Source organism: Bombina bombina, chromosome 5 (genome assembly GCF_027579735.1).
Source record: "Bombina bombina isolate aBomBom1 chromosome 5, aBomBom1.pri, whole genome shotgun sequence".
Lineage (NCBI taxonomy): Eukaryota > Metazoa > Chordata > Amphibia > Anura > Bombinatoridae > Bombina > Bombina bombina.
In genome coordinates, this window is record NC_069503.1 from 624,241,803 (window position 1) to 624,263,166 (window position 21,364).

The 21,364-nt window shown below is 39.7% G+C and overlaps 1 protein-coding gene across 1 annotated transcript in view; it reads left to right on the forward strand.

The window, feature by feature from the left end:
- CTNNAL1 (catenin alpha like 1) overlaps window positions 1-21,364 on the forward strand; it is a 727,303-nt gene that overhangs the window by 237,041 nt on the left and 468,898 nt on the right. Inside the window, exon 2 of the mRNA XM_053714583.1 lies at window positions 18,140-18,329. Within this exon, the coding sequence (XP_053570558.1) occupies window positions 18,140-18,329 (190 nt within the window). The remainder of the gene's footprint in view (window positions 1-18,139; window positions 18,330-21,364) is intronic.

Here is a 21,364-nt window from a genome sequence, read left to right on the forward strand (position 1 = left end):
TATTATTATAACTGTGTTATAATGGGATTATCTTTCTTTTTAAACAACAAAAATTCTGGTGTTGCCTGTCCCTTAAAATTTGTAAGCTCTGCCCGAATCATTAAAGTTTAATATAGACCTTCATGTCCCTTTAAAAACTATGCATGTATACTTTTTTGTACTATTTCCAGTACGAGGTCTATTGCCTTTGTTTTCAAACCATATTATGAATATTTAAAAATTTTCATACTAAAACAAACACTTTTTATAGATTAAACTGTTGTAAAATGTAGGTTTAGTTATGGTTTCCTTTATAGTCATCTGTTTTTGTTTTATTTTGTTTCCAGTTTCTTCATAATCATACACTAGATACATTAGGAATAGTGACATTAAATTAAAACTGTGCTGAAACTGTTAGTGTTCACATTAAAGGGATACGAAACCCAAACATTTTCTTTTGTGATTCAGACAGAGCACACCATCTTTAAAAAAAAAAAAAAAAGATTTTTATTTCCAGTTTACTTTTATTATCAAATTTGCTTTGCTCGCATGATATTCTGCACTCGGCACACTCCCCTGCAACTCCAGGCAAGCCCGGCATCTCATAGCTGAATGAATTTTATGATATACATTGTAATTACGGCAGTTCTAGTGTTTGTAGTAAGAACATAAAAGTATCAAGAACCTGACATCTCTCCTCTGAATTCTACGTCATTTAAATGGTTTATCAAACTATTTTCGACAACATTTTCCAATAAATTCTACGCTAATTTCTGAAGATGAATTGTGTAATAAGCTTTTGACTAGAATCTGCTCACACGCACTACTATATATTAACTTGTTTCTGCAGGTGCACTCTAAAGGGATGTGAAACCCAAAAAAATATGTATTTTGTGATTCAGACAGAACATACACTTATAAAAAAGATTCCAATTTACTTCTATTATCAAATTTGCTTAGATTCCATGATATTCTGTTTTGAAGAGATACCTAGGTAGACATTTGGACTACTACTTGGCAGGAGATAGTGCTGCCATAAAGTGCTCTTGCAAATGGGTAACATTTTTGCAGAACTGCTGCCATATAGGCAAAATATTTATCAAAGGGTCTCAGCCCCATTGGCTGTAGGTTTGCATGAGCGAGCCTGCAGTCAAGAATTAAGAAGCAGCAGTCATCAACTGCTTCTCAGCCCTATTTTCCACCTGTTATGTGGAGGATGTCAATCCACCTAGACTTTTCCAACCGAGGAGATTGCACGGGCAGGGTAGCACATGAGCGCATGTGTGCAATAATAAATGCGGGCAGTGGATTGCTGTCTGCCAGAGGCAATAACGGCCAGACAGATGGGAGGATGTACTCCCCTGTACTCCAGTAGTATGATAAATCTAGCCCATTGTGAAAAAAAGATACTAATAGAACAAAGAAGAATAGTTAAAAGTAGGAAATTAGAACGTTGTTTAAAATCACATGCTCTATCTGAATCATGAAAGAAAACATGTGTGTTTCATATTCCTTTAGAGTAATGTGTCCGCTCCATCCAGTATTATGTATGTACAGACAAACAAGTCACAACTGCAGACATTTTCAGTGAGTCTTATGTGACATGCTAATGAAGAAACAGTAATAATCTCCTATAACAGTAGATCAATTGCATGGTATCGCCAAATTAAAAGCAAGTTAATTAAATGGACATGAAACCCAACAATGTTATTTCATGATTTACATACAGAATATAATGTTAAACAACGTTTCACTTTACTTCTATTATCAAATTTGCTTCATTATCTTGTTGAAGAAGCAGCAGTACTACTGGGAGTGAAATAAACACATTGAGCCAATAACATGAGGCATATATGTGCAGCCACCAATCTGCAGCTTCTGAGCCTACCTTAGTATCCTTTTAAACAACGGATACAAAAAGAACAAAACCAATTAGGCAATAGAAGTAAATCGGAAAGTTGTTTATAATCACATACTCTGAATCTGTCAGGGTTTTTTCCCTGTTGTTTGCCATGTGCTGCTGGCAGACATTTTACTCACCTCTCTTCCTGACTATGGTGCATTGTGGGGGATGCTGCTCATTTCCTACACTTCCTTTTATGGCCAGACTAGTGTGCATCATCCATGTGAGACAGGATGCAGTCTTAGAATTGTGATGTCATCACTTATTATTTAAAGGGCTTCTGTTCAGTATGCTTTGCCTTTGCGTTGTCTCAGACCTGTTTGTGAGAGTTCCTGTGTATTACCTGGCTGCCTGACGTCCTTCCTGGTTCCTGATCCCTGTCTTGTTCCTGACTGTGCTGTTTTCCTTGTTCCTGATTCCGGCTCGTCTGACTATTCGCTTTGACTCCTGACTCGACTCGTCTGACTACCAGCTCTTGTTTTGACTCCTGGCTTGTTATTTGACTTGTGGACTTTTTATTATTTTTTGCTATTAATAAAGGTGTGATTATTTTTGCACTTCTCGTCTCAGTCTGATTCCTGGCACCCTGACAGAATCATTCCTTAAAGAATAAAAATTGTGTTTCATTTCCCTTTAACAAGGCTGTGGAAATGGTTGTGCAAGCTTTCTTGAATAAGGTAGTCAGTACTAAATTGGGACCTTGTGTCCTTAGTCCTGTACACCTGCTTTTTCAGGAACATTAAAGGGATACTAAACCAATTTTTTTTCTTTCAAGATTCAGATAGAACAAGCAATGGCAATTTGAAGCAACTTTCTAATTTACTCCTATTATCAAAAGCTTAGGAGCCGACCCATAATAGGTTCAGCAAACTGGATAGTGCTTGCTTATTGGTGACTACATTTAGCCAACCAATAAGCAAGTGTAACCCAGGTACTGAACCAAAAATGGGCTGGCTCCTAAGCTTAACATTCTTGCTTTTTAAATAAAGATAGCAAGAGAACAAAGAAAAAATCATAATCTGAGTAAATTAGAAAGTTGCTTAAAATTGCATGCTCTACCTGAATCAAAGTAATTTTTTGGATTTAGTATCCCTTTAAACACCTCTTTTGTGTAAAAAAAATTGTGCTTTGTTTCTCTTGTAAGATGTATCGAGTCCACGGATTCATCCTTACTTGTGGGATATTCTCCTTCCCTACAGGAAGTGGCAGAGAGAGCACCCACAGCAGAGCTGTCTATATAGCTCCCCCCTTAGCTCCACCCCCTAGTCATTCTCTCTCTCTCTGCCTGCTTAACTGCTAGGAAGGGCAAAGATCTATGTGGTGACTAAAATGTTAGTTTTTTATTTCTCAAGCAAAAGTTTATTATTTAAAATGGTACTGGTGTGTACTATTTACTCTCTGCAGAAAAGGGATGAAGATTTCTGCAAGGAGGATGATGATCATAGCACTTTGTAACTAAGATCCACTGCTGTTCTCACAAGGCCTGAAGAGTACTGGAAAACTTCAGTTGGGAGAACAGTTTGCAGGCTAAGCTGCATATGAGGTATGTTCAGTCTATATTTTTCTAGACAGACTGTGTTAATTCTAGAAAAGGCTGGCAATATCCCCATGAGGGAAGGGTAAGCTGTATTCAGACATTTTAATAGAAATTTCAACTTGCTTGAAGGGCTCATTAGTTACTGGTGACACTGTTAAGAAAAAACGTTTTGTTGATGCAATTATAACGTTTTCTGAAGGGACTAAAGGGCTGGTGACACTGTTAGGAAAAAACATTTGTTTATTGATGCATTTATGTTTTTTGAAGGGACTAAAGGGGTCATTGTGGCTTGGTTTTGAGTTTTGTAACCCACATGGTTAATTAAGAGACACTCTGGTGTTTCTCTGATAGGCCTCAAAACATCGAGTGAGGTGGGAGGGGCCTATTTTCGCGCCTCAGTTGCGCAGTTTCCTTTCCTCTGAGACATATCACTGCTTCTTCTGAGTTTCCTGCTGTGTTTGAGGGCTGTTAAAGGAGTTTTTTCCCCACAAATTGTTCTGATGGGCAGGTAGGAGCCACAGCAGAGCAGTGGCAAGGTGCTTAAAGTCTTTTTTACTGGGTTTAACATTTTTTCAATCCGTTTTTGCCATTAGGGGGTTAATTGTTTATTTGCATAGCTGTGCAAAGTTACTAAGTCTTTATAGTGCTACTGTAAAAATTTAGTTAAGTTTACTGCTTTTTTACACTGTTTTGCAGAACTGGTGCAGCTTTTTTCTCTTAAAGGCACAGTACCGTTTTATTTCTAAGTGTTTTTTACTTTGATTACAGTGTTTTCCAAGCTTGCTTGTTACATTACTAGCCTGTTTAACATGTCTGACACCAAGGAAAATCCTTGCTTAATATGTTTGGAAGCCATTGTGGAACCCCCTCTTAGAATGTGTCCCAATTGTACTGATATGTCTATAAACTATAAAGAACATATATTAGCACTTAAAAATAGAGCAATAGATGATTCTCAGTCAGAAGTAAAGGAGGGTTCGCCAACTAGCTCTCCCCAAGTGTCACAACCAGTAACGCCCGCACAAGTTTCGCCAAGTACCTCTAGTGCGTCAAATTCTTTTACTTTACAAGACATGGCCACAGTTATGAATACAACCCTCACATAGGTTTTATCTAAACTGCCTGGTTTACAAGGAAAGCAGAACAGCTGTGGGTTTAGAAAAAATGCTGAGCCGTCTGACGCTTTAGTAGCCGTATCTGATATGCCCTCACAATGCTCTGAAGTAGGGGTGAGGGATTTGTTATCTGAGGGAGAAATTTCTGATTCAGGAAAGACGCCTCCTTTGACAGATTCTGATATGACGGCCTTTAAATTTAAGCTTGAACACCTCCGCTTATTGATCAGGGAGGTATTAGCGACTCTAGATGATTGTGACCCTATAGTGGTTCCAGAGAAATTGTGTAAAATGGATAAATACTTAGAGGTTCCTGTTTACACTGATGTTTTTGCAGTCGCTAAGAGGATTGAATATTATTACTAAGGAGTGGGATAGACCAGGTATTCCGTTCTCTCCCCCTCCTGTTTTTAAGAAAATGTTTCCCATATCTGACACCATGCGGGACTCGTGGCAGACAGTTCCTAAGGTGGAGGGAGCTATTTCTACTCTGTCTAAGCATACAACTATACCTATCGAAGACAGTTGTGCTTTCAAAGATCCTATGGATAAAAAATTAGAGGGTCTCCTGAAGAAAATTTTTGTTCATCAGGGTTTTTCTCTCCAACCTATTGCGTTCTTTGTTCCTGTAACTACTGCAGCTGCTTTCTGGTTTGAGGCTCTAGAAGAGGCTCTTCAGATGGAGACTCCATTAGAGGAGATTATGGACAGAATCAAGGCCCTTAAGTTGGCTAATTCTTTTATTACAGATGCCGCTTTTCAACTGGCTAAATTTGTGGCAAAGAATTCAGGTTTTGCCATTTTAGCACGCAGGGTGTTATGGCTTAAGTCCTGGTCTGCTGATGTGTCATCTAAATCTAAACTTTTGAACATCCCTTTCAAAGGAAAGACCCTATTCGGACCTGAACTAAAAGAGATTATTTCAGACATCACTGGAGGGAAAGGTCATGCCCTTCTTCAGGATAGATCAAATAAGATGAAGATCAAACAAAATAATTTTCGTTCCTTTCGGAACTTCAAGAGTGGTTCCGTTTCAGCTTCCTCTGCTACAAAGCAAGAGGGGAATTTTGCCCAACCCAAGTCAGTCTGGAGACCTAACCAGGCTTGTAACAAGGGTAAACAGGCCAAAAAGCCTGCAGCTGCCTCTAAGACAGCATGAAGGGGTAGCCCCCGATCCGGGACCGGATCTAGTAGGGGGCAGACTCTCTCTCTTCGCTCAGGCTTGGGCAAGCGATGTTCAGGATCCCTGGGCTTTAGAAATTGTGTCCCAGGGATATCTTCTGGAATTCAAAGACTCCCTTCTAAGGGGGAGATTTCATATTTCTTGATTGTCTGTAAACCAGACAAAGAGAGAGGCGTTCTTATGCTGTGTAGAAGATCTTCTTACCATGGGGGTGATCCTCCCAATCCCAAAAGAGGACAGGGGCTAGGGTTCTACTCAAACCTGTTTGTGGTTCCCAAAAAAGAGAGAACTTTCAGACCAATCTTGGATCTCAAAATTCTAAACAAGTTCCTCAAAGTTCCATCATTCAAGATGGAAACCATTCGGACTATTCTGCCTCTGATCCAGGAAGGTCAATATATGACTACCGTGGACTTAAAGGATGCGTATCTACACATCCCTATTCACAGAAATCATCATCAATTTCTCAGATTTGCCTTTCTAGACAGGCATTACCAGTTTGTGGCTCTTCCCTTCGGGTTAGCCACGGCTCCAAGAATTTTCAAAAAGGTGCTAGGGTCTCTTCTGGCAGTTCTACGACTTCGAGGCATAGCAGTGGCGCCTTATCTAGACGACATCTTAATCCAGGTGTTGACTTTTCAGCTAGCCAAGTCTCACACGGACATTGTGTTGACTTTTCTGAGATCTCACGGGTGGAAGGTGAACATAAAAAAAGAGTTCTCTCTTCCCTCTTACAAGAGTTTCCTTTCTAGGGACTCTGATAGATTCTGTAGAAATGAAAATATTTCTGACGGAGGTCAGAAAATCAAAACTCTTAACCACTTGCTGAACTCTTCATTCCATTCCTTGGCCATCTGTGGCTCAGTGTATGGAGGTAATCGGACTCATGGTAGCGGCAATGGACATAGTTCCTTTTGCCCGCCTACACCTCAGACCACTGCAACTATGCATGCTCAAACAGTGGAATGGGGATTATGCAGATTTCTTCTGTTAAGTGTGATCAGTCCACGGGTCATCATTACTTCTGGGATATTACTCCTCCCCAACAGGAAGTGCAAGAGGATTCACCCAGCAGAGCTGCATATAGCTCCTCCCCTCTACGTCACTCCCAGTCATTCTCTTGCACCCAACGACTAGATAGGATGTGTGAGAGGACTATGGTGATTATACTTAGTTTTATATCTTCAATCAAAAGTTTGTTATTTTAAAATAGCACCGGAGTGTGTTATTATCTCTCTGGCAGAGTTTGAAGAAGAATCTACCAGAGTTTTTGTTATGATTTTAGCCGGAGTAGTTAAGATCATATTGCTGTTTCTCGGCCATCTGAGGAGAGGTAAACTTCAGATCAGGGGACAGCGGGCAGATGAATCTGCATAGAGGTATGTAGCAGTTTTTATTTTCTGACAATGGAATTGATGAGAAAATCCTGCCATACCGATATAATGTCATGTATGTATACTTTACACTTCAGTATTCTGGGGAATGGTACTTCACTAGAATTACACTGTAAGAAATACATAAAGCTGTTTAATAACTAGAGATTATGTTTAACGTTTTTGCTGGAATGTAAAATCGTTTTCATTTACTGAGGTACTGAGTGAATAAATGTTTGGGCACTATTTTTCCACTTGGCAGTTGCTTAATCTGTTTTTCTGACAGTTTCTGTTCTCCCTCACTGCTGTGTGTGAGGGGGAGGGGCCGTTTTTTTGGCGCTTTTACTGCATCAAATATTTCAGTCAGCAACTCATTGTATTCCCTGCATGATCCGGTTCATCTCTACAGAGCTCAGGGGTCTTCAAAACTTATTTTGAGGGAGGTAATTTCTCTCAGCAGAGCTGTGAGAATTATAGTTTGACTGAGATAAAAAACGTTTATTCTGTAATTTGTTTCCTGCTTTCAGAATTTGTTATCTTTGCTAATGGGATTAAACCTTTGCTAAAGTTGTGTTGTTTACAAGGATTGAGGCTATAACTGTTTCAATTTATTAATTTTCACCTGTCATAGATCTTCTGTGCTTCTTAAAGGCACAGTACGTTTTAATATTATTCTAATTGAATTGTATTTCCAAGTTGCAAGTTTATTTGCTAGTGTGTTAAACATGTCTGATTCAGAGGATGATACCTGTGTCATTTGTTGCAATGCCAAAGTGGAGCCCAATAGAAATTTATGTACTAACTGTATTGATGCTACTTTAAATAAAAGTCAATCTGTACAAATTGAACAAATTTCACCAAACAACGAGGGGAGAGTTATGCCGACTAACTCGCCTCACGTGTCAGTACCTACATCTCCTGCTCAGAGGGAGGTGCGTGATATTGTAGCGCCGAGTACATCTGGGCGGCCATTACAAATCACATTACAGGATATGGCTACTGTTATGACTGAGGTTTTGGCTAAATTACCAGAACTAAGAGGTAAGCGTGATCACTCTGGGGTGAGAACAGAGTGCGCTGATAATATTAGGGCCATGTCAGACACTGCGTCACAGGTGGCAGAACATGAGGACGGAGAACTTCATTCTGTGGGTGACGGTTCTGATCCAAACAGACTGGATTCAGATATTTCAAATTTTAAATTTAAACTGGAAAACCTCCGTGTATTACTAGGGGAGGTGTTAGCGGCTCTGAATGATTGTAACACAGTTGCAATACCAGAGAAAATGTGTAGGTTGGATAAATATTTTGCGGTACCGACGAGTACTGAGGTTTTTCCTATACCTAAGAGACTTACTGAAATTGTTACTAAGGAGTGGGATAGACCCGGTGTGCCGTTCTCACCCCCTCCGATATTTAGAAAAATGTTTCCAATAGACGCCACCACAAGGGACTTATGGCAAACGGTCCCTAAGGTGGAGGGAGCAGTTTCTACCTTAGCTAAGCGTACCACTATCCCGGTGGAGGATAGCTGTGCTTTTTCAGATCCAATGGATAAAAAGTTAGAGGGTTACCTTAAGAAAATGTTTGTTCAACAAGGTTTTATATTGCAACCCCTTGCATGCATTGCGCCGATCACGGCTGCAGCGGCATTCTGGATTGAGTCTCTGGAAGAGAACATTGGTTCAGCTACTCTGGACGACATTACGGACAGGCTTAGAGTCCTTAAACTAGCTAATTCATTCATTTCGGAGGCCGTAGTACATCTTACTAAACTTACGGCGAAGAATTCAGGATTCGCCATTCAGGCACGCAGGGCGCTGTGGCTAAAATCCTGGTCAGCTGATGTTACTTCTAAGTCTAAATTGCTTAATATACCTTTCAAAGGGCAGACCTTATTCGGGCCCGGGTTGAAAGAGATTATCGCTGACATTACAGGAGGTAAAGGCCATGCCCTGCCTCAGGACAAAGCCAAAGCCAAGACTAGACAGTCTAATTTTCGTTCCTTTCGTAATTTCAAAGCTGGAGCAGCATCAACTTCCTCTGCACCAAAACAGGAAGGAGCTGTTGCTCGCTACAGACAAGGCTGGAAACCTAACCAGTCCTGAAACAAGGGCAAGCAGACTAGGAAACCTGCTGCTGCCCCTAAGACAGCATGAATTGAGGGCCCCCGATCCGGGATCGGATCTAGTGGGGGGCAGACTTTCTCTCTTCGCCCAGGCTTGGGCAAGAGATGTTCAGGATCCCTGGGCGCTAGAGATAATATCTCAGGGATACCTTCTGGACTTCAAATACTCTCCTCCAAGAGAGAGATTTCATCTGTCAAGATTGTCAACAATCCAGACAAAGAAAGAGGCGTTTCTACGCTGCGTACAAGAGCTCTTGTTAATGGGAGTAATCCATCCAGTTCCACGATCGGAACAGGGACAGGGGTTTTACTCAAATCTGTTTGTGGTTCCCAAAAAAGAGGGAACTTTCAGACCAATCCTGGACTTAAAGATCCTAAACAAATTCCTAAGAGTTCCATCGTTCAAGATGGAGACTATTCGGACAATTTTACCTATGATCCAAGAGGGTCAGTACATGACCACTGTAGATTTAAAAGATACTTACCTTCACATACCGATTCACAAAGATCATTATCGGTACCTAAGGTTTGCCTTCCTAGACAGGCATTACCAGTTTGTGGCTCTTCCATTCGGATTGGCTACAGCTCCAAGAATCTTCACAAAGGTTCTGGGTGCTCTTCTGGCGGTACTAAGACCGCGGGGAATCTCGGTAGCTCCATACCTAGACGACATTCTGATACAAGCTTCAAGCTTTCAAACTGCCAAGTCTCATACAGAGTTAGTGCTGGCATTTCTAAGTTCACATGGATGGAAGGTGAACGAAAAGAAAAGTTCACTCGTTCCACTCACAAGAGTTCCCTTCCTGGGGACTCTTATAGATTCTGTAGAAATGAAGATTTACCTGACAGAGGACAGGCTAACAAGACTTCAAAGTGCTTGCCGCACCCTTCATTCCATTCAACACCCGTCAGTGGCTCAATGCATGGAGGGAATCGGCTTAATGGTAGCGGCAATGGACATAGTACCCTTTGCACGCTTACACCTGCATGCTAAGTCAGTGGAATGGGGATTACTCAGACTTATCCCCTTCTCTGAATCTGGATCAAGAGACCAGAAATTCTCTTCTATGGTGGCTTACTTGGCCACATCTGTCCAGGGGGATGCCATTCAGCAGACCAGACTGGACAATTGTAACAACAGACGCCAGCCTTCTAGGTTGGGGTGCCGTCTGGAATTCTCTGAAGGCTCAGGGACAATGGAGTCAGGAGGAGAGTCTCCTGCCAATAAACATTCTGGAATTGAGAGCAGTTCTCAATGCCCTCCTGGCTTGGCCCCAGTTGACAACTCGGGGGTTCATCAGGTTTCAGTCGGACAACATCACGACTGTAGCTTACATCAACCATCAGGGAGGGACAAGAAGCTCCCTAGCTATGATGGAAGTATCAAAGATAATTCTCTGGGCAGAGTCTCACTCTTGCCACCTGTCAGCAATCCACATCCCGGGAGTGGAGAACTGGGAGGCGGATTTCTTAAGTCGTCAGACTTTTCATCCGGGGGAGTGGGAACTTCATCCGGAGGTCTTTGCCCAAATACTTCGACGTTGGGGCAAACCAGAGATAGATCTCATGGCGTCTCGACAGAACGCCAAGCTTCCTCGTTACGGGTCCAGATCCAGGGATCCAGGAGCAGTCCTGATAGATGCTCTGACAGCACCTTGGGACTTCAGGATGGCTTACGTGTTTCCACCCTTCCCGTTGCTTCCGCGATTGATTGCCAGAATCAAACAAGAGAGAGCATCAGTGATTCTAATAGCACCTGCGTGGCCACGCAGGACTTGGTATGCAGACCTGGTGGACATGTCATCCTGTCCACCTTGGTCTCTACCTCTGAAACAGGACCTTCTGATACAGGGTCCCTTCAAACATCAAAATCTAACTTCTCTGAAGCTGACTGCTTGGAAATTGAACGCTTGATTTTATCAAGACGTGGGTTTTCTGAGTCAGTTATTGATACCTTAATACAGGCTAGGAAACCTGTTACCAGAAAGATTTACCATAAGATATGGCGTAAATACCTATATTGGTGTGAATCCAAAGGTTACTCTTGGAGTAAGGTTAGGATTCCTAGGATATTGTCTTTTCTACAAGAAGGTTTAGAAAAGGGTTTATCTGCTAGTTCATTAAAGGGACAGATCTCAGCTCTGTCCATTCTGTTACACAAACGTCTGTCAGAAGTTCCTGACGTCCAGGCTTTTTGTCAGGCTTTGACCAGGATTAAGCCTGTGTTTAAAACTGTTGCTCCACCATGGAGTCTAAATCTTGTTCTTAATGTTTTTCAGGGCGTTCCGTTTGAACCCCTTCATTCCATTGATATAAAGTTGTTATCTTGGAAAGTTCTATTTTTAATGGCTATTTCCTCGGCTCGAAGAGTCTCTGAATTATCAGCCTTACATTGTGATTCTCCTTATTTGATTTTTCATTCGGATAAGGTAGTCCTGCGTACTAAACCTGGGTTCTTACCTAAGGTAGTTACTAACAGGAATATCAATCAAGAGATTGTTGTTCCTTCTTTATGCCCAAATCCTTCTTCAAAGAAGGAACGTCTACTGCACAACCTGGATGTAGTCCGTGCTCTAAAATTTTACTTACAGGCAACTAAGGAATTTCGACAAACGTCTTCTCTGTTTGTCATTTACTCTGGGCAGAGGAGAGGTCAAAAAGCTTCCGCTACCTCTCTTTCTTTTTGGCTTCGTAGCATAATTCGTTTAGCTTATGAGACTGCTGGACAGCAGCCTCCTGAAAGAATTACAGCTCATTCTACTAGAGCTGTGGCTTCCACTTGGGCCTTCAAGAATGAGGCCTCTGTTGAACAGATTTGCAAGGCTGCAACTTGGTCTTCGCTTCATACTTTTTCCAAATTTTACAAATTTGACACTTTTGCTTCATCGGAGGCTATTTTTGGGAGAAAGGTTCTTCAGGCAGTGGTTCCTTCTGTATAAAGAGCCTGCCTATCCCTCCCGTCATCCGTGTACTTTTGCTTTGGTATTGGTATCCCAGAAGTAATGATGACCCGTGGACTGATCACACTTAACAGAAGAAAACATAATTTATGCTTACCTGATAAATTCCTTTCTTCTGTAGTGTGATCAGTCCACGGCCCGCCCTGTTTTTAAGGCAGGTAAATATTTTTTAATTTATACTCCAGTCACCACTTCACCCTTGGCTTTTCCTTTCTCGTTGGTCCTTGGTCAAATGACTGGGAGTGACGTAGAGGGGAGGAGCTATATGCAGCTCTGCTGGGTGAATCCTCTTGCACTTCCTGTTGGGGAGGAGTAATATCCCAGAAGTAATGATGACCCGTGGACTGATCACACTACAGAAGAAAGGAATTTATCAGGTAAGCATAAATTATGTTTTATCTCCTCAACTGCATCTGGACCAGGAGACCAGAGATTCTCTTCTCTGGTGGTTGTCTCAGGACCACCTGTCTCAGGGAATGTACTTCCACAGGCCAGAGTGGCTCATTGTAATGACAGATGCCAGCCTGCTAGGCTGGGGTGCAGTCTGGAACTCCCTGAAAGCACAGGGCTTATGGTCTCGGGAGGAATCTCTTCTTCCGATAAACATCCTAGAACTGAAAGCGATATTCAAGGCGCTTCAGGCATGGCCTCAGCTTGCTGCAGCCAAATTCATCAGGTTTCAGTCAGACAACATCACGATTGTAGCTTATATCAATCATCAAGGAGGAACAAGGAGTTCTCTAGCGATGATGGAGGTAATCAAAATAATCAGATGGGCAGAGGATCACTCTTGCCATCTCTCAGCAATCCACATTCCAGGAGTAGAGAACTGGGAGGCGGATTTTCTAAGTCGTCAGACTTTTCATCCGGGGGTAGTGGGAACTCCATCCGGAGGTATTTGCTCAGCTGATTCAGCTATGGGGCACACAAGAATTGGATCTGATGGCGTCGCGTCAGAATGCCAAACCTCCTTGTTACGGGTCCAGGTCCCGGGATCCCAAGGCGGTACTGATAGATGCTCTAGCCGTACCTTGGTCCTTCAATCTGGCCTACGTATTTCCACTGCTTTCTCTCCTCCCAAGTCTGGTATCCAGAATCAAGCAGGAGAGAGCTTTGGTGATTCTGATAGCACCTGCGTGGCCATACAGGAATTGGTATGCAGACCTAGTGGGCATGTCCTCGGTTCCACCGTGGACCCTGACAATGAGGCGGGACCTTCTAATCCAAGGTCCATTCTCACATCCAAATTTAGTTTCTCTGCTTCTGACTGCTTGGAGATTGAACGCCTAATTCTATCAAAGGGTGGGTTCTCTGAGTCGGTCATTGATACCCTGATTCAGGCTAGAAAACCTGTCACCAGGAAGATCTATCATAAGGTTTGGCGCAAATATCTTTATTGGTGTGAATCCAAAGGTTACTCGTGGATTAAGATTAGGATTCCTAGAATATTGTCTTTTCTCTAAGAAGGTTTGGAGAAGGGATTATCAGCTAGTTCTCTAAAAGGACAAATATATGCTTCATCTATTCTACTACACAACCGTCTGGCAGATGTCCCAGACGTTCAAACTTTTAGTCAGGCTTTGGTCAGAATTAATCCTGTATTTAAGCCTGTTGCTCCGCCTTGGAGCCTAAATTTAGGCCTTAGAGTTCTTCAAGGGGTTTCGTTTGAACCTATGCATTCCATAGATATTAAGCTTCTATCTTGGAAAGTTTTGTTCTTAGTTGCTATCTCTTCAGGTCGAATAATTTCTGAGCTATCTGCCTTACAGTGTGATTCCCCTGATCTTATTTTCCATGCAGATGAGGTGGTTTTGCATACCAAACCTGTTTTATTTCCGAAGGTTGTTTCTAATAAGAATATCAATCAAGAGATTGTTTTTCCTTCTCTGTGTCCTAATCCTTCATCAATGAAGGAACATCTGTTGCACAATCTTGATGTGGTTCGTGCTTTAAAGTTCTACTTACAAGCAACCAAAGATTTCCGTCAAACATCTTCATTGTTTGTTGTTTATTCTGGTAAGCGGAGAGGCCAAAAGGCTACGGCTACCTCTTTCCTTTTGGCTGAAAAGCATCATCCGTTTGGCCTATGAGACTGCTGGACAGCAGCCTCCTGACAGAATTACTGCTCATTCTACTAGAGCTGTGGCTTCCACATGGGCTTTTAAAAATGAGGCTTCTGTTGAACAGATTTGTAAGACGGCAACTTGGTCTTCTCTTCATACTTTTTCCAAATTTTCCAAATTTGATACTTTTGTTTCTTCGGAAGCTATTTTTGGGAGAAAAGTTCTACAAGCAGTGGTGCCTTCCGTTTAAGGTCCCTGTCTTGTCCCTCCCTTCATCCGTGTCCTAAAGCTTTGGTATTGGTATCCCACAAGTAAGGATGAATCCGTGGACTCGATACATCTTACAAGAGAAAACATAATTTATGCTTACCTGATAAATTTATTTCTCTTGTGATGTATCGAGTCCACGGCCCGCCCTGTTTATTAAGACAGGCATATATATTTTTATTTTTAAACTTTCAGTCACCACTGCACCCTATGGTTTCTCCTTTTTCTTCCTAGCCTTCGGTCGAATGACTGGGGGGTGGAGCTAAGGGGGGAGCTATATAGACAGCTCTGCTGTGGGTGCTCTCTCTGCCACTTCCTGTAGGGAAGGAGAATCCGTGGACTCGATACATCACAAGAGAAATAAATTTATCAGGTAAGCATAAATTATGTTTTTATACTCCTCAGAGAGGCCAAAAAGCAAAATCTGCAACCTATAGTTTCAAACTCCTTCAAATTGTCAAGACTTCCAATCTGATTTGCAACATTTGCAGGTTAAATTAATTAGCTTTTTTGGCCTCTCTAGGAAATGTGAGCCAAAGCACAATTTGTAAACAAAATCAAGTGGTGTTTAATATTAGCGCTGCAGAATCTGTTGGCGCTCTCCAAATACCTGATGATAATAATAATGATAAAAAGACTAAAAAGTGGTGTTTAATATCCTTGTAATCTCCCATCTTGCTTACAGCAGTTTACAGTGGTCATGTAATTCTTGTAATCTCTATCGGACAACGTGGAGTATCTGAGAGCAGCCTGTATGCTTTGATCAATGAGAAGCGTTATGTGTAGGCCCTACCTTTTCAGAAATTGCCAATTTAAAAATGCAGCTCACCCTAACTATTATACCATTTTGAGATCAAGTTCATCATTTTACGGTTGCTATTGGGTAAACAAATAAATAAATACACATTCTTTCATTATACACTCTCTATTACAATTGGTCAGGCTGTGTTATTTTTGCAAGAGGTCATGCAAACACTGTAGGCCTTAGCAAAAGTATAATGACATCAGAAAACTATATGAAAGATAACTTTAATTCAACTATACATAAATAAAAAGCTTCACTAGCAGCAAGCATGGTTCACCTTGTGGTATTTGTGTTAAAATATTTGCTTGGTCAACTTCTAATACAAGTTTATACTGTCAGAGTGATAAATGCTTTAGTGCATTTTATTATATCCATTTTGTTCAGTGTATCACACACTGCTTAATCTTGCCATCATAGACACAATAGTAGTTAGCATCTGATTTATTATAACTCTCAGCAGAGCCCACACAAATGAGTTGCAGACCATATCTAACAATGCAGACCATCAAAAAAACAGAGCAACAGGGTCAGTGGGCCAAATAAAGAAAAATGTAAAGGTTTATGTTTGTGAAACACATCAATTATTAAATTATATTTAAATTGTTATTAGTAAATTCATTTAAATGACGCAGTGGTAAACAGTATATTTAGATTTCTCAACCTTAAAGTGTAAGGTCAATGGTTTTGCTGAAAAGATTATTCATCTTTGTTTTTTGATGACATATATTTTTTTTTTCCTTTTAAAACACTAATACTTATTTTTATTTATTAATTTTACCTACTTTGATTACCCCTGTCTGCTCCCCTCGTTGTTTTTTTTTCTTTGGGTGACGTTTATAGTGCTCACCTAATAGCTACTTTCATTGGGCTTGAGTGACATAGTAAAGCGACACCTACGCACAATTCCCCAATTCCTGTGCACTGCCAGATAGGCGCATGCTCAATAGTTTGATTTACTATGCCGAGAGCATGTGGGACTGCTCTCTACGTCACTACACTACAGAAAATGGAGGAGGACGAAGGGAAGAAATAAAAATATGGCAATATATTTATTTTATTGCAATCTTATTAACTCTCAGCTTGACACATTATGCTTGTACCAAGTGCTGATCTCCCCGATTCATGTGCACACACAAACACACAAAATACCTATTATAATATAGGGGGTTTCTTTAGAAAGTTAAAGGGACAGTTCACCCAAAAACTTTCTCCCCTTTAAATTATTCCCAATGATCCTTTTTACCTGCTAGAGTGTATTAATTGGTTGCAAGTAGCTCCTTTACTCCTATTTCAGCATTTGAAACGGCTGATTTAGCTTGTGGTTTCCCAACCTATACTGAAAGTTTTGATACTGTAGTATATGCTATTGACAAGCCTAAGTAAACACAGTCAGCAGAAGAAGTTACACTCTCAGTGGGGGGCGTGATAGTTAAGTAATACAATGATAATTTTCCATTGTTCTCTCTATGTATTGAGCTTTGGTGTTCCAGACAATTATAAGATAAAGGAAGCAAGTGTGTGTACACCAAGTGTAAATCTTAGCAGCCAGCCCATTTTAGGTTCAGCACCATGGATACCGCTTGCTTATTAGAGGCTTACATTTACCCACCAATAAGCAAGCATAACCCAGGTTCTCAAGCAAAAATAGGCCGGCTCCTATGCATCAAATTCCTGCTTTTTAAATAAAGATATCAAGAGAACGAAGAAAAATTGATAATAGGAGTAAATTAGAAAGTTACTTAAAATTGCATGCTCTATCTGAATCATGAAATAAAGAATTTGGGTTTAGTGTCCCTTTTAATATATTCTTTACCTCAATGATTACCTTGTATCTAAGCTTCTGCATATGGCCTCCTTATCTCAGTTTTTTTTACAGCCTTGCATGTCAGACACTGAGTGCTGACTCTTAAACAACTCCACTGGAGTGAGCACAATGTTATCTATATGGCACACATGAACAAACAGTACATGTTATTAGCTATTTACAGCCAGACTGTGAGATGAGAGGTAGACTGCACAGTCTTAGAAATCAGCCTATGAGCCTACCTAGGTTTAGCCTTTAACAAATAATACTAAGAGAAAAAAGCTAATTTGATGATAAAAGTAAACTGGAAAATTGTTTAAAATCACATGACCTATCTGAATCATGAACATTTTTAATTTGGACTTTACTATCCCCTTTAGTCGCACGTTTCAGATATGTAAGTATTATAAGTTCTAAACTCGAGTCCAAAGTGTCATGAGTTACCAATTGCAGAAATTTTTGTGCATAACGTTCACTTTTGTTGAAGAAAGGGTGCATAAATTCTCTATAAAGCAGTTGTGTTCTTCCAATTAGGTCTTTTTTTAGGAGGTAGGGTATCTGCTTAGTGAACTATTTTTGAGAATTATCAGGTGGACAGAGACAATAGGAGTAGGCTTACAAATAAATTATCTATAGTGCTGTTCATAGTCTAAAAAAACTTCAAATATCTTATTTTTTTATGTATATGATCACAATCCAACATATGAAAATGTCCAAATAATAAATGGTTAATATTTACTGAAATCCTATTTTCTTTAAGCTTTTCTTCACTAAAATTTCAGTAAGATTACTTTAATACAAAAATAGCTTTACTGTGATAGGATTAAAGGAATCTAAATAATTTAATAAAATATGCGGTTGGATCTATTAAGCTTTCATATATCTATGTCAGTGGCCTGCTGTGATAGCGCTTTTTTTAATCTCTGATTAATCACAGAGTGGAGATTACCTTTTATAGTATTTTAACTGTGGCTTTGAATGTTGTTGCATTGATTTTCTGTCTTTTATTTTTTTTCTCTCAGATAACAACTCTTATTAACCATAAAGAAAAACCAAAGAAATCGGAAAAGACTCTGCAAGCGATACAAAGGGTGGGCCAGGCGGTAAACCAAGCCGTGGGGAGGTTTGTGACTGTAGGTGAAACCATAGCCAATGAAAACCGTGAACTGAAAGAGGAAATGAGTTTTGCCTGCAGTGAGGCCAGGCGAGCTGGTAAGTAGCTGTTGAGAGTGTATGATTTTTTGTTACACATTGCTTTTCATAATTCTACTATGTTACTGCTGAGGTTTCAAAGCCAAATACTACATATTTATCTTTAGTTAATTTTACCTGTGCTTATAGTTTAAAGGGTTAGAAAACCCCACATTTTTCAATGACTCCGATAGAACATACCATTTTAAACAGCTTTTTATTTTTCTTCTATAATCAAATTTACTTCATTATCTTGGTATCCTTTGCTGAAGGAGCAGCAATGCAGTACTGAGATCTAGCTGAACACATTGAGTGAGCCAATCACAAGGGACAAATGTGTGCAGGCACTAATCACCAGCTAGCTCTAATAGTGTAAGATATTTACATATTGTTGTCAACAAAGGATACCAACAGAACAAAGTACATTTGAAAATAGACGTGAATTTAAAAGTGTCTTAAGATTCCTTGCTCTAGATAAATCATAAAAGTTGAATTTTTACTTTCCTATCCCTTTAATTATTTAGTTTTAAGTGGTGCTTGCCAGTGGCACAAAAAAATACACATCTCTGCCACAGCTTATCGTTTTATTTAATATGTATGTAAAAAGCATGTTATTATTCTATAATTTTTTCTGTCTGCACTTCCATTTAAAACAACATTCTATGCTTTCATTTTTTTCATGTAATTAGCAAGAGTCCATGAGCTAGTGACGTATGGGATATACATTCCTACCAGGAGGGGCAAAGTTTCCCAAACCTTAAAATGCCTATAAATACACCCCTCACCACACCCACAAATCAGTTTTACAAACTTTGCCTCCGATGGAGGTGGTGAAGTAAGTTTGTGCTAGATTCTACGTTGATATGCGCTCCGCAGCAAGTTGGAGCCCGGTTTTCCTCTCAGCGTGCAGTGAATGTCAGAGGGATGTGAGGAGAGTATTGCCTATTTGAATGCAGTGATCTCCTTCTACGGGGTCTATTTCATAGGTTCTCTGTTATCGGTCGTGGAGATTCATCTCTTACCTCCCTTTTCAGATCGACGATATACTCTTATATATACCATTACCTCTGCTGATTCTCGTTTCAGTACTGGTTTGGCTTTCTACAAACATGTAGATGAGTGTCCTGGGGTAAGTCTGTCTTATTTTCTGTGACACTCTAAGCTATGGTTGGGCACTTTGTTTATAAAGTTCTAAATATATGTATTCAAACATTTATTTGCCTTGACTCAGAATGTTCAACTTTCCTTATTTTTCAGACAGTCAGTTTCATATTTGGGATAATGCATTTGAATTAATCATTTTTTCTTACCTTCAAAAATTTGACTCTTTTTTTTCCTGTGGGCTGTTAGGCTCGCGGGGGCTGAAAATGCTTCATTTTATTGCGTCATTCTTGGCGCAGACTTTTTTGGCGCAAAAATTCTTTTCCGTTTCCGGCGTCATACGTGTCGCCGGAAGTTGCGTCATTTTTTTGACGTTATTTTGCACCAAAAATGTTGGCGTTCCGGATGTGGCGTCATTTTTGGCGCCAAAAGCATTTAGGCGCCAAATAATGTGGGCGTCTTATTTGGCGCTAAAAAATAAGGGCGTCGCTTTTGTCTCCACATTATTTAAGTCTTATTTTTTCATTGCTTCTGGTTGCTAGAAGCTTGTTCTTTGGCATTTTTTCCCATTCCTGAAACTGTCATTTAAGGAATTTGATCAATTTTGATCAATCACAATCAAAAGCAATGACCTTATGCAAAGAATAATGCACAATCTGATATTCGTTTGGATAACTAAAATGTTAACCAAAGTGTCTTAACACATCTGAAACCTTTTTTAGTATGTAAAGTGCAGAGAGCACCACTAACAGTTAAATAGTTGTACTTGAGCACAGTCCAGAATCCAAAATTAAAATTTTACACCATTTTAGACCTTAAAGGGATATAAAACCCACAAATTTATTTTTGTTATTCAGACAGAGCATACCATTTTACAAAACTTTCCAATTTACTTCTATTATCAAGTTTGCTTTGCTCTCATGATATTCTTTGTTGAAGATATACCTAGGTAGGTGTCTGGAATGCTACATGGGAGGAAGTAGTGCTGCCATCTATTGATCTTGCAATGAATGAAATTCTTGCAAACCTGCTGCCATATAGTGTTCCAGACGTGCACGATCCTAAGCATAGATCCGTTCTTTTCAACAAATATACTAAGATAAAGAAAATTTGATAATAGAAGTCTATTAGAAAGTTATTTAAAATCGTATGCTCTATCTAAATCGTAAAAGAAAATGTTTGTTTTATACCCTTTTTTAAAAATAAAGATTTTTCATATGTCTGACACAACATATATATGTTGTTTTTCCTCATGTGCCTGCTGCTGTCTTCAAAGATGTTCTCTTATTTTAGCTTTTTACATTTATCAGTTAGTGAAGCTCTGCATCTTCATACTCAGTTTTTCACTTTCTTCAAGAGCTCTCTATGTGGATATTACTCTGTTTAATATTTTATGCACATTGCTACTTTTGTACTTTTCTGCTGTTCTTCTTTAGAAGCTGAGCCCCCTTAACACTTTCTTTTTTATTTTAAATTTTGACATACACATATTCCATAATGACAAAATAGAAGTGAGTTCGCTCCTTATAGTCCATATGATCCAAATTAAATAGAGTCCATACAATGAGTAAGCAGTTTTGTTGGAGTTCCTTTGCTTCTTCTCTATGAGTATAATATGTCTTGGGGAGCATTAAATGTGGTCTCAAGAAACAGATAATAATTACATTAAACTCTAAACTAATAAAGGAACTAAACTAACAAAGGAACTTACATTTGCAAAGATCTTGTTATATATCTGTCACTTAAATAAAGCAATCATAAAGCAATTGTTACATGTTTATATTATAGGAGGGTAACATCACTGCTTTGCAAACCATAGCTAAATAGTGAAGTATTTACTTTGGTATAGTGAGTCTTTTCCGATTGTTTTTTCCAGAAAAATAACATATTATAATACAGATTCAACTTGTTTGTTGTAAAATGATAGTATCGTTCTAATAGTAACAAATTTTGAA